Source organism: Myxocyprinus asiaticus, chromosome 10 (assembly GCF_019703515.2).
Source record: "Myxocyprinus asiaticus isolate MX2 ecotype Aquarium Trade chromosome 10, UBuf_Myxa_2, whole genome shotgun sequence".
NCBI classification, from domain to species: Eukaryota; Metazoa; Chordata; class Actinopteri; order Cypriniformes; family Catostomidae; genus Myxocyprinus; species Myxocyprinus asiaticus.
In genome coordinates, this window is record NC_059353.1 from 22,199,122 (window position 1) to 22,216,769 (window position 17,648).

Below are 17,648 nucleotides of genomic sequence, written 5' to 3' on the forward strand. Positions count from 1 at the left end.
GATGCAAAATAATTTTTCAGAAGTCTAATAATTTTTTCAACGTGACTCATGCCGAAGGTGCATCGATAAGGTTTGGAGGGAAACAAACCGAAATCTAATTGATTTGAAAACCTTGACCGACAATTGCTCTCCTGTGTGCGTTCATGAGAGTGCACGGCAGCAACAGTCATGCTGCACCATCTTGCGTTCAAACGAAAACTTGCTTGTATGCTTCAGTCGGGCCATTACAGAGATATTAACAACAAAAAACACAACACAGCTGCACACAGACCAGCGAACCAAACTTACAAAATGTTTGAATTCGAAGAGGAGATGCATTTATTTGCCCAGCCTTATATGTATAAACCACAGTATTCAGAAATCGAACTGTGAAAGATTGAAGAGCTGCACATACACAAAGAAGCCACAATCTGATTGAAGCATACAAGCAAGTTTTCACTTGAACAGCCCATTTTGCAAGCGGGTGCAGCGTAACTGCTGCTCTCGTGCACTGTCATGAACGCTGACAGGAGAGCAACGGTCGGTGAAGATTTTCTCTAAATAATCAGTTAGGTTTTGGTTTTGTTTCTCAACAAACCTTATTGTATGCCTTCTGAACAAGGCATGAGTCACAATGAATAATTTATTAGACTTCTGAATTATACTTTTGCATCCTTTTAAATCTTGAAGAGGTGGTCACCATTCACTGCCATTGTAGGACATCATTGAGTAGAATTTTCTTTTTCAAAATATCTCCCTTTGTGTACCGAAAAATGAAAAAAAGATCATTAAGAACAACAGGAGCGTGAGTTAATAATGAATTAATTTTCATTTTTGGGTGAACTATCCCTTTAAGAAGCCTGGTGGGGTCTCCAGCATTCCATGTCAAGTCAAGTCATTTCTATTTGTGTAGCGCTTTTCACAACACACATCGTTTCAAAGCAGCTTTACAGAAAACCATGCATTAACAGAAAATGAAACTGTAATATCTATAATGTCTTAGAGTCATCATTGTGTAGTTTGATTAAATATAATTGTAAATTGTGTATAAAAATAAATAATTAAATAGTTAAATAATAATTGTATTTAGAACCCCTGTGAGCAAGCCAAAGGCGACTGTGGCAAGGAACACAAAACTCCATAAGATGTTGGTTAATGGAGGAAAATAACCTTGGGAGAATCCAGGCTCACTGTGGGGGCTAGTTCCCCGCCGAGGATCAGCATACAAAACACAACATATGCTGGTCTTTTCAACAGGAACCTGACACATCACATGACTTCCTGTAATGGGTTTTATTTGTTTGTAGAAAAGTTATGTAAGATAATGCCATTAAAAAGAAAACATGAAAAACTTCCTGGTCAAGGTTTTTGAAGGGATTGCCTCCTCTGGCCGGCTGCTGTTCTGTTTTATTCTTTGTCCTCCACTCATGTCCTCTTATGAAGCCACTCCTATGTTAAAAGGCCATTGAAAATCCAGGTTTCTACTGTCACAATAGCAGATTGTTAACACCCTCATAACTGACTAAAACCGACTTCATTTTTAACCTGTAGTCCATCTGTGACACAAATGACCAAAAGGCTGCAGGGTTTTCACCTTTGACCTCTGGCATTAGGCTTAATAGGAGTTTCCTCTTTCCTGCTACATTTCAAAAAGCCATAAATACATCATAAATCTGAAGACCAACAAAATAAGATATAAACCTCTCTAGATAATTAAAAGTTAAATGTGAGTGATATGTGCCATTGGAGTCAGTAAAGCCACAATAATCAGCTTATTTCAGCTCTGACTTAAAGGGAAAGTCATCCAAAAAATGTAAATCTTGTCATTATTTACTCACACTCATTTCGTTCCAAATCTGGCCCTTAAACCAGCACTCTGGGATTTTCCCATTTAGCTCTTCAGATCACTCATCATCCTGATTAATGTTTTTTAATGTTATTTAGCACAGTTATGAACTTAGAGTGGTTAACTGTAGGCACAAAAGTAAAAAGAAAAAGCACAAGACAAATTTAGAAATTTTAGGTTTGTCCTTCTGGGTGGAAAATCTACAGTAGTGTACAAAGAGATTGTGTGAAAAAAAAAGAATAAAAAAAGAAAAAACCAAATATCTATTGCTTGACTCATATAGCATGTCTATTATTTGGCAACATTCATTGTGAGAACATGCACAAACTCATTTGTGTTTCTTCTTGAAACATGATTCTGTACAATGTAGCCAAAACAAAGTTCACTTTCGAGATCCATTTTTAATATCAGTAAACAAAACAATGGTAAATGTTCTGGATTGAAATTTAATACATTACAACACAAGTAAGAAACAACCACAGGTGTTAAAAAATTACTCCAAATGTGTGATTTAAAACATACTTATCTTTAGCTTGACAATACAAAGCACATCCAAACTTATATACACAAGAATATACAGGAATATTCCAAACAAGCATAGAAAAAAATATCTACATTTACAAGTCTTGGCACATGTTGACATGCAGTAGTCCCACTTTTTTAAGTAGAAAAAGATCATGCAAACTCATTACAAGTCCTATTATTATTATTATTATTATTATTATTTTGTTACATTTGAGATGAGAGTAAAAACGGATGAAAACTGATCTTTTTATGTACATAATCATGAGCTAAGGAGAGCTGATTTTAAATCAGCACATTCTGAGAAAATATTTATTCATAAAACCTCAGTTAACCTTCAAATAGTTTGGCTGGGTCTACTCAGGTTAAAGCTGTTCTGTTCATTAGTTAACTGGCACTAGGTGGTCCGTAATTACCTGAGTAAATACACTAGATTTTTAGCCCTTCTGTGATCACCATGCCCTTAAATTTTACTGAAGTGAAACAAACTGATTTCAGTGAATGCTACAATACTTTTCATATCTCAACAGAAGACAAAGCAAGACAGGAAATCGATTTTTCAGCTGGGCAGATTGCCTAAATAAATCATAAAGCCAGAAAAAATAATAATAATAACACTGTAGCTGCAAACTCAACACTTTTTTACTGATGGCATTGTCAGCCAAGAATCATGATTAGGAAATGTTAAAGCACAGAACAATGGATTGACAAATGTGTTTTAGGAACATACATTATAATAACAAAGCCCTTCACTGTAGGCTATATTGTGAAGGCCCAATGCTAATGAGGAATTAGGTAATTAGAAATTCTTCAAAAGTCACTAAACGCATCCACATGACAAAAATCTGTACACAAGTGCTTTAAGATTATGTTGCAATATGAAACAGGAACAAACAAGAGTGCAAAAACTAAAATAGAATGTTCTTTTTATAGGAGTGAGGAAGCACTTTTTTCCATACTGTTTCTAGATGAAATGTTGAGCTTGTTTCCTAGGTGCCAAGCCCTTTCCCCATGTTGACCAAAATACTCTAACCATATGAAAACAATGATGAGAGGAGTTACCTGTTTTGGGTGGAAAGTTAGCTTGACTCCTAAATTTATGCTCAGTCTCCTACAAAAAACGAATATAAAAATAAATATATCTTTACAAATGTATAAAACACGAATAACATTGATTAAAAACAAAATTGTGCAGTTTTGTTTCAGTTTTGCCATAAATATCTCACTTCCCACCCCAACTCTTCTTTTCCTGTGTACATCATGGTAAAATTCAGAGCCTGCTAGTCAAGTCCACACAGGCTGAAGGAAATGACTTCAAAAACTTTGGTTTTCAACCCATATTTTTGAAGCTGGTTGTAAAGAAGTATTACAGTATTGCATCCTGGACCACAGACTAAAAAACGTCAGAGGAACGAAAACAAAAATCATAAACCGATACATTTTTTTTGTGTGGAACATAACCCAAAATGGGAGCAAAGTCCTTTTCAGTTGTTCCGAAGAGAAAATGTTACTTTATTTTAATGATAGTAACTGGTTAATTTTATTCCGAAATTTTTTTCATGAAAATAAAGACCAAAGGGTTTATCGCAATAAATTTTCAGAATTACTCCACTTTCTGTAGACTGAAAAAATTAGGCCTCTCTCTTTTTAGTAGAACATCAGCATATGCTTTGGTTCTGAAGAAAAACGCTGCATAACACATTTCTATTCCTAATTGCACATTGAGGATTTAGCCTTCAAGTTGAAGACCTTTCTTAACAAATATATATAACTACTACATACACTATACAGGCACGATGAAAAAAATATTAGACGTAAAAATTCATTTCTCAGTTGTTTTCAAGTCTTCACTGAATTATTGTTAGATATGATGCATTAGAACAGACATATAAGAGCCAAGAGTGATGAATGTGTCCTCCCTTCTGTTTTACCCCAATGCTAGTTCTAGTACTTTATTAGCTCCAGAAGAACATGGTCTGTGCTGGCGCACTCAGGGGGTACAATTACATTTAGTCCAAATGCAGTTTGCGCATGCAGAACAGAGAAATCTAGGCTATTAACGGTAATTGATTTTAGGCCTCACAGCAAGAAGGTCCCAGGTTCGAGTCCCGGCTCAACAGGGGCTTTCTGTGTGGAGTTTGCATGTTCTCCCTGTGTTCGCATGGGTTTCCTCCGGGTGCTCCGGTTAACCCCACAAGTCCAAAAACATTCATATTAAGTGAATTGAAAACTCTAAATTGCCCCGTAGGTGTGAGGGAGAATCCCCCAGCCACTGGGGTTTGCGTCAGGAAGGGCATACGGCGTAAAACCTGTGCCAAGTCAAATATGTGGATCACGGATGGTCCGCTGTGTCGACCCCTAACGGGAGCAGCCGAAAGAAGAAGAACGGTAATTGATTTTAGATGGTCAGATGTACATTTGAAATATTTTTTGGGATATTTAATATTATTGAAAATTCATTATTTGATCTAAACTACTATACAGTATACTATGCATATTATAATTTCTATGCTGATAATTACAAAAAATATAATCACTTATTTTCAATTATTTTGGGTGAGGCAAGTCCCTTATTTTGATCTTGTTTCTCTTAGCATAGAGTACTGCCATTTTAAAAAGAACATTATTAACCGTTCTTTTATTTCTTTTTAACCGGTAACCAGGCCTTGGATGGAGGCCTTGGAGCACCGGAAACCAGAATGAAAAAATACTGTTTCAGCTCAGAATGAAACAAAAGGATAAACATTTTGTTTTTAGTCCCTATCCTGGACTATATTTTTTCATAGTATAGGTGGCATGGTGGCCCAGCTGTTAGCACTCACAGCAAGTAGGCCCAAGTCCTTGAGTTTTTATGTTTTCCCTGTGTTCGCGTGTGTGCTTCCAGATGCTCTGGTATCCCCCGCAGTCCAAAAACATGCAGTTTAAGTGAACTGAAAACTCTAAATTTCCCATAGGTGTGAGTGAGAGTGTGAATGTGTTTGTCTGTGTGTTAGCCCTGCGATGGACTAACCATCTGTCCAGGGTGTTTCCCTGCCTATGACCCGAGGTAGCTGGGATAGGCTCCAGCACTCTCTGCGACCCTACATAGGATAAGCAGATATAGAAAATGGAGTAACATTAGTATAAGAATCATAAAAACTTATTCTTAAGTCAATCAATTAACACTTCATGTTGAGAAAAGTGAAGCCCACAGCTGTCCTCAAAAAGTCAGCTGTCATCAAATGATTTCCAAAGGTACTGCCATTAAGATTTATTCCACTATGGGCAACTCTCTCAGTTAATACTGTGGAGCGTCAGGCTGATGATACAGAAAGAAAGCAGCAGCATATGACTCTTTGCCGGTCGCATGCTTTTATTAATGGGGGATGTGGTGGCAAAGATGGCGTCAGTCTCGTTTCGTGGGAGGGGCATGTTACAGATGTTCCCTTCACAACAGGCTGTGCACACCTGCATTGAGATAACCAAATAATATACAGATTAAAAAAAAATTACAAATTGACATATGTGTCTAGATTTGCACTTCCTGAAGAAACACCACTGCTTGCACTGTAGCACAAGATAGGACTTATGTTGTCATGTTGTCGTGACTAAACATTTGTCTTGTTTTCTGTCAGCTATTATAATGAACATTATGTGACTATGGCATCAGTTTTGCACAATGATATTACGTGGTTCCTTACACATATTGTGCAGCTCCTGGGTGAAATGTCCACTGTGTGGTTCTAAAAGCGAGTTAAATTTTGCCCCAAACAGATGAGGTTTTTAAGGTTAATGCTATATCGAGTTTTAAATAAAAAAAATAAAAACAACCTCCCGACCTTAAACCTTAAACCTAAACCTAACCGATAGTGTCAGTAAAAGAAAATGTGGCATGAATGTGACATGAAAAAGGAAATTGTAAAAGCAGCAACAACATTTTGTGGTGCTTCTATGAAACTTTAAGCTCACATATTGACTTGCGTGCTATTCATTGCATAGCAAGTGCAACACTCAATAAGTTGAGCTACTGCACAATTTGATTGTGCATGAACAAGCTTGTAAATGTAGTTGGTTATGCAATGCAAACGCTGAGATGCATCGCCTAACAAGTCATTCGCTGCAGTAAAAATGTCATAAGATAGCATTGTGTGAGGAACAGCGCCGTTTTACTTGTGATTTGTGTGAAAGTGAATAAAAGTTAGTGTTGTACTTGCGCCTCTGGTGTTTATTTCACCAGGAAACTGCAGCGATACATACAATGAAACATATTAAAAAAAGAACTACACAAAAATGTTAGTACAGTAACGTGATTCAATGAGATCAGGTTGGAAAAGGCAGTTATACAGTGCTGTCAAAAATCTTAGGCACATAAGATGTTTCACAAAAACATTTGCCTTAAAATGGATATTTATACCGTCAGATTAAGTATGTCAAAAGGAAATATAAATTTTAGACCAAACATTCCTTTTGCAAATAGAATAGAATAGGCCTTTATCACAGTCCACATGTCGTCACATCCGGCTCTGAATAGTAGCGTAACCAAACATCTGCCTGTAGATCTGTCTGTGGATGATCGCAGTTTTTCTAAATAAATTGGCTAACTTGGATGCACTTGGCAGTAAACATCAGATGTTTAATTGCTTCTTTGGATTAACACAGCACTTCACCATATGTGTTATCTACCACTTTAATCTGTAATAGTATCTGATCGAGGTGATTATCAGCGCAAGTTTTCCCAGTTCACGAGGAGCTGTGCGTGCTGTTCAGCTTACTCCCAGAGGATTATTGTGCTCAACTCAAATCCGAAGAGACAGCATTTAAGTGTTTTAATGTCATTGTTTTCACTATTGTTAATATAATACAGTTGTAGACACTGGGACATATTCATCTTTATGTTTTATATACATTGCATTTGGTCGCGACTCGCGAGTGGACGCTTCCCCAATCATCATACTCAAACCACAAGGATAAAACTCCAAGTTTACAACGATTAAACCAGTTCTTTTCTGTAATCAGACTCTGGGAAGGAAAGGTTTCTTTATTTGAACATTTTTAAATAGATCTTATGCCATACATGGAGATTATATGAAAGCAATACATGAAAGCAATGTGATCATTATCATCGCAAATACTCTGATATTATCTTTACTCGGAATATACGTTTTTTTTTTTTTTTTTGTGACATACTGTATACTTGTCTTGTTCTAATGCTCTTTAATGTGTAAATGTACTCTTGTTTGTATATATTCTTGCATTCATCTAATAAAAAACTTATATTCTGTGAAGTGTTCCCTGCTCACATACATCCTGTTTAAAATAATAAAACAACATTTGATTAATGATTGTATGGTGAGGTGGTCTGTTTAGATTAAGTATTTGAGATGAATTGTACAGAAAATAGTCCATAATAATTCCACGCTGTGGGCACCGTCTTTGAAACAGACTGCACTACAAGTTGTTTTACACTACTAAGCGAAGCTTCCGCTCTGCGAACACGGAAGTGTGATAAAGGCCTATAGAATAGTAGAACAAGGAGCCCCCCACTGAACATCGAGGCAGCCTAGGATTACATGAAGACACAGAAACAATTAAAACAGCCTAAATAGATAGAAGAACTGTGGCTTGGAAGAAGCTTGGAACATCATATCTGCCAACAACCAAGAAAAACTGTGTCCAGGTGTACCTAGTGAATTGAAACCTAGAATTGGTGCCTTTAGAAGGCAAAGGCGGTCACACCAAACATTGATTAAGCATTTTTATGTTTACTGGAATTTGTATGATGTTAATTGATGAATGAAAACTATTTATGGCATATTTTTGCTTCACTATGCAACATTTTTCACAAGTGTCTAAAACTTTTGCACAGTACTGCAGGTGGTGAAGTATATGCAAGGAAGACAAGACCGATCACAATTCAGTATGCAAATAAATGTAAGAAAGAAAGACCAACCGCAATTCAGTATGAAAATATTATGACTTATGGAATGCTGAACATTTTATCAATGTAGGTCAAAGGGAGATTTTCAAACTTTAATGTTAAATTTCTTATATATTAAGTATTAAGCAAAAAAAAAAAAAAAAAAAAAAAAAAGAAAAGAAAAAAAAAGAAATCTAATATAAACAGTACCTGGATAAACCCCTAACCAGAATGCTGCTTTTCACATTGTTTGAACATGAACTAAACTTCATTTTTAACCTCAGGATGAACATTTCACTCCTAAATGACCCCTTGCAGTGTAGCTGTGACATCTTTACACCACATTTATCTCTCAATCTGCCCTTCTCACATCTGCCCCCTGCCCTCCTCATAACTCTTCTCCTACTCTAGAGGTAAAAGTTAAGACACAAAGCGTTCAGGCAGTGACCAGGCGCATCTTTCAAGAAGGATTACTGAGAGAGGGATTACTGAGAGAAGTGAGCATAACTCACAACTTTATCTCATCTGCAGTGAAATCACCTGAGAGGATAAATGGATTAACTAAAGAGCAGAGTTTAGTGTCACTGATGGAGCCATATCCTATGAGCAGCAGGGGCAATCAAATATCTTTATCGTCCACTCTACATGTTTTCTTTAAGATCACTTGAAGTGGGGGCCTGGGTAGTTCAGCGAGTATTGCCGCTGACTACCACCCCTGGAGTCGTGAGTTCGAATCCAGGGCGTGCTGAGTGACTCCAGCCAGGTCTCCAAGCAAACAAATTGGCCCGGTTGCTAGGGAGAGTAGAGTCACATGGGGTAACCTCCTCGTGGTCCCTATAATGTGTGGTTCTCGCTCTCGGTGGGGCACATGGTGAGTTGTGCGTGGATGCCATGGAGAATAGCGTGGGCCTCCACACGCCCTACGTCTCCGCGGTAACGTGCTCAACAAGCCATGTGATAAGATTGACTGTCTCAGACGTGGCGGCAACTGAGATTCGTCCTCTGCCACCTGGATTGAGGTGAGTCACTAGCCACCATGAGGACTTAGAGTGCACTGGGAATTGGGTATTCCAAATTGGGGAGAAAAGGGGAGAAAAAAAAAAAGATCACTTCAAGTGGACTCTAAGGTGAGATGAGAATTGAAGATAAATGTGACCAACATTTCACCAGTTATTTATGTGGTACCTTAAGCTTGAATGGCTCCAATGGTAGGAAAATTCCCTATAATACAATTTGCGTATGGGTCAGGGATCATAAATCATTAATCTGCGTACATTTTTGTGTGTGTTATTTGCATAATACAGTTTTTTAATTATTAATTGTGCCAAATAAATGCATTAAATTGACAGCCTTACTTCTGATACATTCAGTACAGTGACAATGGAGCCCTGAATTTGTTAGTATGTGGTTGCTTTTGATACACAAAAGATATAACATTGTTATGGTGAGTTTTATTTTAATTATGCTCACCTTGTTTCCTTCATGATCTATCTCAGTGCACCCTGTTGCAAGACAGTCTTCCAGTGCCACACAACGCTTTGTCACTGACACTGTGGTCCCATCCCAGATCATCTTATGATGTGTGTAGCAATATCTGCTCTCTGAAAGTTACAAAGAAAGTTTTTGTTCACTTAATGTTAAAATTAGCATACTTTGTACATCACAAAACACAACGTATCTCACTAATAGATTCAGATTCCATTGAAAAAAAAAGATTAACATTTTTAATAGGATCTTGAATATTGCACAATATCTATAAACTACATAAAAACACATTTACTGGTGCTGTTGTTGGAAATTATCTATAATATACAGATTGACAGCCTGTCACCATTCACTTTCATTGTATAGAAAAAAGATGCAATTAAAGTTAATGGGGACTGAGGCCATCATTCAGCATGATCACACAGGAAGTTTGCATGCTGTTTCTGAACGTTCCGGTACCCTAGGATCGTCAACAGTATGCCGACTCACTGACATGCATTATATCCCATTGGACATATTTGGAACGGCTCAACAACAATTACTTTCCCTCGTGGCACAACTGGTTGCATGGGAGACCAGTCCAATCCCCATTCAAATGAGGAAGTAATCATGTTTGTATAAACAATCACGAAAGTGATAAGGAGGTTGCATTTTTATCCCTAACATTGCATTTTGTCTCTACTAATGGTTAGGGTTAGATTTGCGTTTTGGTTGGGGGGTAGATTAAATAAAATAAGCATTTCTCTTCACTGTTTTACACCCTGTTCAGCTGAAAACAATTCTATTTACAACTGGCTTCTGGTGACCTCTCCTGGATAAAAATGGATGACACTTGTTTATATGCTCTGAAACACTTACCGCTTTAGCCTCTGGGGGCAGTGTTTTAAAATTCGGTCAATGTATACCGATTTCAGCTAAAGAAAAATCGGCACACACTTACCGATTTTTATGTCAGATCAGGCTGCACCATGCTACCTATTTCCTTTTGTGTTCCACAGAAAAAAGGAAGCCTTACAGATTTGTAACAACATGAGGGTGAGTAAAAATGACAGAATTTTCATTTTTGGGTGCACTATCCTTTAAACTATGTTTAAGTATTCCATGAAGTTCCATGCAATATTCCAGATGACCTGCAGAAGCACATGTGCTTACTGAAAGAATGAGTGAAAGGGGGTAAGAAATCCTGAGTCATTAAAACAGTGCTGTAAATCAGTCCGCGCACAGCACAACCCACCTTATATGGGAGGCTATTCATGGCTAAAACATTTACTGATTGAATTATATGGAGCAACACACAGGCATAGCAAGACCTTTTGCAAAGTGCATAATCCAAATGAAAGTTCATAGGCATGTGAGCATTTTGCAGAATGACAAAAAATACTGTATGTTAGATAAAGAGGGGCCCAGCAGTAAAAAGAGAAATAATAGTTGGTTCTTTCAAAGTAATTTAAACATTCTCTTTAATAAGACTTAAGAGTTAATAGACATGTTAGTACCTCTTGGGCAGTACAAATCTGGAGCCCAGCGATTGCATTCATAGTTGTCAGATGCATCTTCACAAGTAAAGCATTTAAATCCTCCTGGATATGGGGTTGCTGGAAAAACAGGTGACAAAAGCATAATCAATGTAAAAAGAAGGGGAATGATTTAGTTTAGCATATGCAAAACTGCTGGTAAAACAAAGTTAAATGGTTGACATCATCATTAATAACATCCCCAGACATCCTCAGCTGACAAATGATTTTCACAAACAGTGTTTACCAAATGAAGATGGAAAGTGAGTGATGGACCTCTTATTATTTTTAATCAACACATAACAATTATAAATATAATTGACCAATTCATTGGTTCCTAATTTTTTATATAAATTTTTTAAGGAGAGAAAATGAAATAACATGTTCAAGCATTGGGCTTAGTAATATATTTAGGTTACACCTGCAGCAGAAAATATATAGGAGGGAACAAACCTGTGTTTTCTCTAGCAGAGGTTTGGTATTCTGTTTTTAAACAACTAGTTCAAAACCCTATTAAATTAGAACAATTTCCATGAATTCTATCCTCAAAAGTAAAATTTCATTATCATAGCTTTGGTACAGCTCTTGGGTAAACAAGCAAACCTAATCAAACCACACTGGCAAACATTAAGACAAGGGACCAATGCTGGGTAATAACAGATTACATATAATCAGGATGACATAATCAGATAACACAAATCAAGTACTTGTAATGGGATTAAATTACATTTTAAAATACCTGTAATCAGACTACAATTATTTTTTATGGATTACATGATTACATATTAGCAATGACCTAGCAATGTCATTACTGATGATTTCAGGTTCGTTACGGTTTGTTCTGAACAAGATATGTTTTAGAAAAAATATATTATTTCTTACTACCTCATCAAAGTGGATGTCATCTCTAAGGGTCCTGCCTGCAGGGTACACAATAGTTCAGCTGCACAATGTGCAGCAATACAGAACAAAGTCCATCGCTCTACTGTTGCTGCTGATGCAGTGGAGTCCACTGTATGAAACTTGACACAATTGTTCCTTGTGTGGCTTGGTGGAACTCTGCTGTTTTGAAATATTTTGCTCTTTTAGAATATATTCTTGCTGTTCAAAAGATAATATCTTGCACCTCAGCTTTAGAAAAGGCAATGGACTATCAGTAAGCAGTAAGGGTTAAAAGTGTTTCAATGTTTTTAGATGAAAGCTTTGACCTAGGCAACTTTGATGCTGTTGATTTTATGGTCATTAATTTACATTCATTTGATTGTTTTATGTTGATTTTATGATCATTAATGTTTGTAATGATGCTATTGTTTTATGCAATTAAAATTAACTTGATGTCTCAAGTGTATTGAATTATTAACTTTGGCCATGCACTGTCGTTGCTTTTAGATTTAATGTTTATTCCATTCATATAATGTTTAATGCACTTTTTAAAAATGTCATAACAAGCTCTTTTTGTGAGGCTCTTTTTGTTAGTAATAAAGAATGGAATACATTTTCTTCCTCTTTGCACTTTTATGTTAAAATGATTATCCTACTCAAATGCAAGTGATTTAGGTTGAAAGTAATCCAAAAGTAATCAGATTATATTAACCAAAAAAGGAAATGTATGAGATTACGTTACTGATTGCAGTTTTTGTCATGTAATTTGTAATCAGTACCTGATTACAATTCACAAGTAATCTGCCCAGCACTACAAGGGACAATGATATAACAAAGGCAGATTTTTACCAAAAGGTTTACATGTGTTCTGAGGACAAAGAATTATTGTGATCAAGTAGGGTCTCTTTGCTGTTTGCGGTAATTTTTAAGTGTAACTTTCAAAAAAAATAAAAATAATAATAATAAAATTATTCCCTGAAGTAAAAAACCAATAAAAGTATGCACTTCTTTGGGATTTTAAATTTTTTAGATCTTATTTACATGCACATTTCTCGATTTCACCATTTATTTGCATATGCAAATTGGCAAATTTATGTAACTTCACTACAGTAAAAACCTAGTTTAAAAATAAAGAAAATATAAGAATGTGTCCTGTATTGAGGGCAGATTGCTGCTATTTGGTGAAAAAAGATAAATAACGACTTGAAACGTCCTGGTTACTTTCGAAACCTCCGTTGCGAGCCAGCTCCTTTTATACCCGTATGTCCGGGGGGAGTGGCATGCAAATTCCACTCGCCAATTCCCATTGGCCTTTTTTCAAAGACCAGAGGTGTTTCGGGCTCCCAAGAGTGACCCCTAGTGTCGACACAACGTCTCGTTCCCTCTTTTTTTTTCTCTCCCAAAAAAAAGAGTGAAATTTGTTAACCGACTGGGGCCACCAGTGTCTACGTCAGGGGGGGTGTCACTCGCAAGGGGAAGACACCGCGGAGACCACACCCCGCCCGGGGGGGGGGGGGTATTTTGAGTGGAAATATGTCACATGGTCTTGCCGAGCCTTGTCAGAAGTATGTCATGTGGAAAAGTCCCATGGTAGGTTCTACCCTACGGGGGAGGAGTTTCTACAAACATGGTGACTGGGGCAGAGGGGCCTCTGCTCAAGGAAGATGCAGTTTACCAACAGGGAAACGAATTAGCGGAAGATGTATGTCACGTGGCGTTACCTATGGGGAACCAACACATGCGGAGCACCTACCCCAGTACAGGGCTTAGTTAGCACATGTACTGAGCCGGCACAAGTTTCTCCGCAAACTCATCTGCCATAGGGCTCGGAGGAAGACATTCCAGGGAAAACAGTTTGTGAACACTACTGGGAGTCAACAGCGCATGTCTTCAGCTCAGGGGAGGTGAAAGGTGCTATGTGCAAGCGATACACCTGGCCATTTTTACACACGGGACGAAACCGGCTCCACCCAGAAATTGTAGAACCTCGCAAAGGTGTTGGGTGTTGCCCAGCTCGCTGCTCTGCAAATGTCTGTTTGAGAGGCACCCCTGGTCAAGGCCCAGGAGGCCGCCACACTCTTGGTAGAGTGGGCTCATAGCCCTGCAGGAGGTGGCACGTCCTGAGCGTGGTATGCCATTGCTATGGCGTCAATGACCCAGTGGGTGATCCTCTGCTTGGAGACAGCGCTTCCTTTCCGCTGTCCACCAAAGCAGACAAAGAGCTGCTCAGAGACTCTAAAGCTCTGTGTGTGATCCAAATAGATGCGTAAAGTGCACACCGGACACAGCAACGTCAGGGCAGGGTCTGCCTCCTCCTGGGGCAGCGCTTGCAGGTTCACCACCTGATCCCTAAATGGGGTTGTGGGAACCTTGGGCACATAGCCCGGTCGGGATCTCAGGATCACGTGAGAGTAGCCCGGACCAAACTCCAGGCACGTTTTGCTGACAGAGAACGCTTGCAGGTCTCCTACCCTCTCGACGGAAGTGAGCGCAGTCAGGCTGGCAGTCTTTAAAGAGAGTGCCTTAAGCTCAGCTGACTGCAGGGGCTCAAAGGGGGTGCCCCGTAGACCCTGATGAACTACAGAGAGGTCCCATAAGGGAATGAGGTGTGGTCTGGAGGGATTCAACCTCCTGGCGCCTCTCAGGAACCTGGTGCTCAGGTCGTGCTTCCCTAAGGACTTACCATCCACTGTGTCATGGTGTGCCGCTATAGCGGCTACATACACCTTCAAGGTGGAGGGGGACAGCAGCCCCTCCAACCTCTCCTGCAGGAATGAAAGCACCGATCCGACTGCGCATCACTGGGGGTCTTTGCGTCGGGAAGAACACCACTTAGCGAACAGATGCCACTTCAAGGCATACACCGTAGGCCTTGGCCGTTAGGGACGACGTAAACCTTCAGGCCCTGGACGGGAGCTTCGGGCTCCCACACCAGGTGGCGGCGCACTGCGGACATAGGTGCACTGCGAGCGCCTTATCCATCGGGGGATCACTGAATACCCCTTGGCCGCCCCACCATCGAGGGCAGTGAGGGCGGGGGAGCTGAAAGATCGGGACCGGGCAGTAAAAGGTGCCTCCCACGACCTTGTCAGCTCCTCGTGCACTTCCGGGAAGAAAGGAACTGGGGTGGGGCATGGCTGAGAGCGATGCCGCGGGCCCTGGAACCAATCATCGAGCCGCGAGGATTCAGGGGAGAGCGGAGGGTTCCACCCTAGCTTGACGCTCGCGGCTGCCTAGGAAAGCATGTCCGTCATCTCCGTGTCAGCCTGTGACTGGGCGACTGTACCCGAGGGGGGGGAGCCCAGCTGAGGCTTCCGCGTCCGACTGGACGAGCCTGCTCTCCGATGCTGTGCTCGAGAGCTCATCACCTTCGTGGGCTCCGAAAAAGAGGTTGAACTCGCCGTGAGACGAGCCGGCGGACTCATCTGGAAGCCCGGTCGGGGCAGACGAGCGTGCTGGGGAATGGGAGGTCCGTGGGGGGATACCCAGCGGAGGTGGTCCCATTGGGGTCCCCAAATCGCCCCCAGTGCTAGCCACGCTGGCCTCATACCCGTAGGTAGAAGGACCAAGGCGGGGAGCCGCTGGAGTGGCTTGCTTTCTTACAAAGGCAAGCCGCGACCACAACGTTGCCATGGTCATGTTCTCACAATGAGTACATGACCCATCCACGAACGCTGTCTCCGCGTGGGCAGCGCCCAGACACAAAAGACAGCGATCTTGACCATCAGAAGGCGAGAGATAACGACTGCAACCAGGAATAACACACAAGCGGAAGGGCATCTTTAAAAAGACGTTCCGTGTGTGCCGCTCTTTTAGAGAAATATGCTCTTTTTTAGAATATACTCTTTTATTTCTGCCAAAGCGCCCAGGGGCGTTCTCTGCAGTGCACCAGTGCAGAGGGGGAGAAGCCGCTGAAATGCGGCATCAGATCCAGCAGAGGTGAATGAACAGTCGTGAGAATTCAGCTCAGTGAGCATTGACCGTTCGGCTCCGAAGAGAAAATCTGAATGAGTGGTTGCATACCAGCTCCTTTTATACCCGTATGTTCAGGGGAGTGGTATGCAAATACCACTTGCCAATTCCCATTGGCCTTTTTTCAAAGACCAGAGGTGTTTCGGGCTCCCAAGAGTGACCCCTAGTGTCAATACATCGACACAACGTCGAGTGAGTGACAGATAAGGAAATCGTGTTATAACAATAATAGCCAGTAGATGGCTGCAGCCACTTACTGTGTAATAATTCTAACTTTTATCAAAAGGTATGCATAGATAGATATATATTTAGACATTATGAAACTATTATTTGTCAAAGTTTAACTTTTTTTACTGTTTGAAGTGTCTGTTTTTGCAATAATGTCACATTAAGCTTATAGTCAAACCTGACCTGGTGTTATAAAGAGAAGGCTGTATCTTTTTTTTGTTGGGCAAGAACAGGAATTTTTTTTTTTTTTTTTTTGCAGCCAAGGCTTCAAGGTGTAGCTATACAGAAATTGACTTTCAACAATAAATCTTCCCTGAGAAATATTAGACAACTAGCCTCGGTCTCCCAAATATCTAAAGACACGGGACAGAGATAAATCTATGCAACAATGCTCTTTACTTGTCTCACTCACACAAGAAAAAATACATTTCTCAAACGGCATCACAATGCACAGGATATGCAAACACTAAACTCAATGCAAATTTATAAGAATGAAATAATATAACAACTTTCCCACACATTATTGACTTATTCTTACATGGCTAAGAAAGATGTTTTTGCTTCTGGCCATCAGCCCTACTACTCTGACTAGTCTTTTAAAACATTAAACATAGTTAATTGTAAAAGTTAAGCTGTTTAATTTAATTAAGCATTAGCATTTCCATCACAATTTAACAAACCTCCTGTAGTTCAGTCAAACCTCTAGGGTTTTTGATTCCTCATTTGGAAAACCCAGTCATAATCAATAGAAACACCTGCCAAAGACAAACACCATCTAATCAAGTGCATTTCTTCTAGCATTTGCCATTAATTACACAAAAATAAACAAAATAAAATCCTTGTTAAAACAGTTCTTTCTGGAGTTCCTCAGTCAGATTAAAGGCTCACATGAAACAGAAACATGAGTCCTGTTTTGTCTTAAAGTTGAGAAAAACCTCTTGTTGACCTCACTCAGCAATCATTTCAAGAATCTGATCAAGTGACCATTTCAAATAGGCCATTCACTCATGCAGATAACCCTCAAGTGTTATTAGAAACAGAGCTTAGTAGTTCATTTATGACATTTCGTTTTTACTGTTAGAACTCTCCCCAAATTCTTCTGATGCTTATGTATGTGGCCATATGTTTAGTGTACTAAAAAATGAATACAATGATGCATCTGTCTCCCACCTTATATAGAATAGTCTTAAAGGTGAGAGAAACCTTCTAAAAAGCAACAACAGTAAAATATTAAATATACACACAATCTGACCCACATTTTCAACCCTCTGGTCTGGTATCTGTGTCATCATAACATTATACATTTTCCTCCTATGCATTGCAT

At 39.5% G+C, this 17,648-nt stretch overlaps 1 protein-coding gene across 1 annotated transcript in view; it reads right to left on the reverse strand.

Annotated features, from left to right (window-relative positions):
• Positions 1-1,275: 1,275 nt before the first annotated feature.
• lypd6 (LY6/PLAUR domain containing 6) overlaps positions 1,276-17,648 on the reverse strand; it is a 55,456-nt gene continuing 39,083 nt past the window's right edge. Inside the window, exons 4-6 of the mRNA XM_051709184.1 lie at positions 11,225-11,323; positions 9,714-9,844; positions 1,276-5,794 (exon numbers count right to left, since the gene is read on the reverse strand). Coding sequence (XP_051565144.1) covers positions 5,621-5,794; positions 9,714-9,844; positions 11,225-11,323 — 404 coding nt within the window. The 3' untranslated portion in view covers positions 1,276-5,620. The remainder of the gene's footprint in view (positions 5,795-9,713; positions 9,845-11,224; positions 11,324-17,648) is intronic.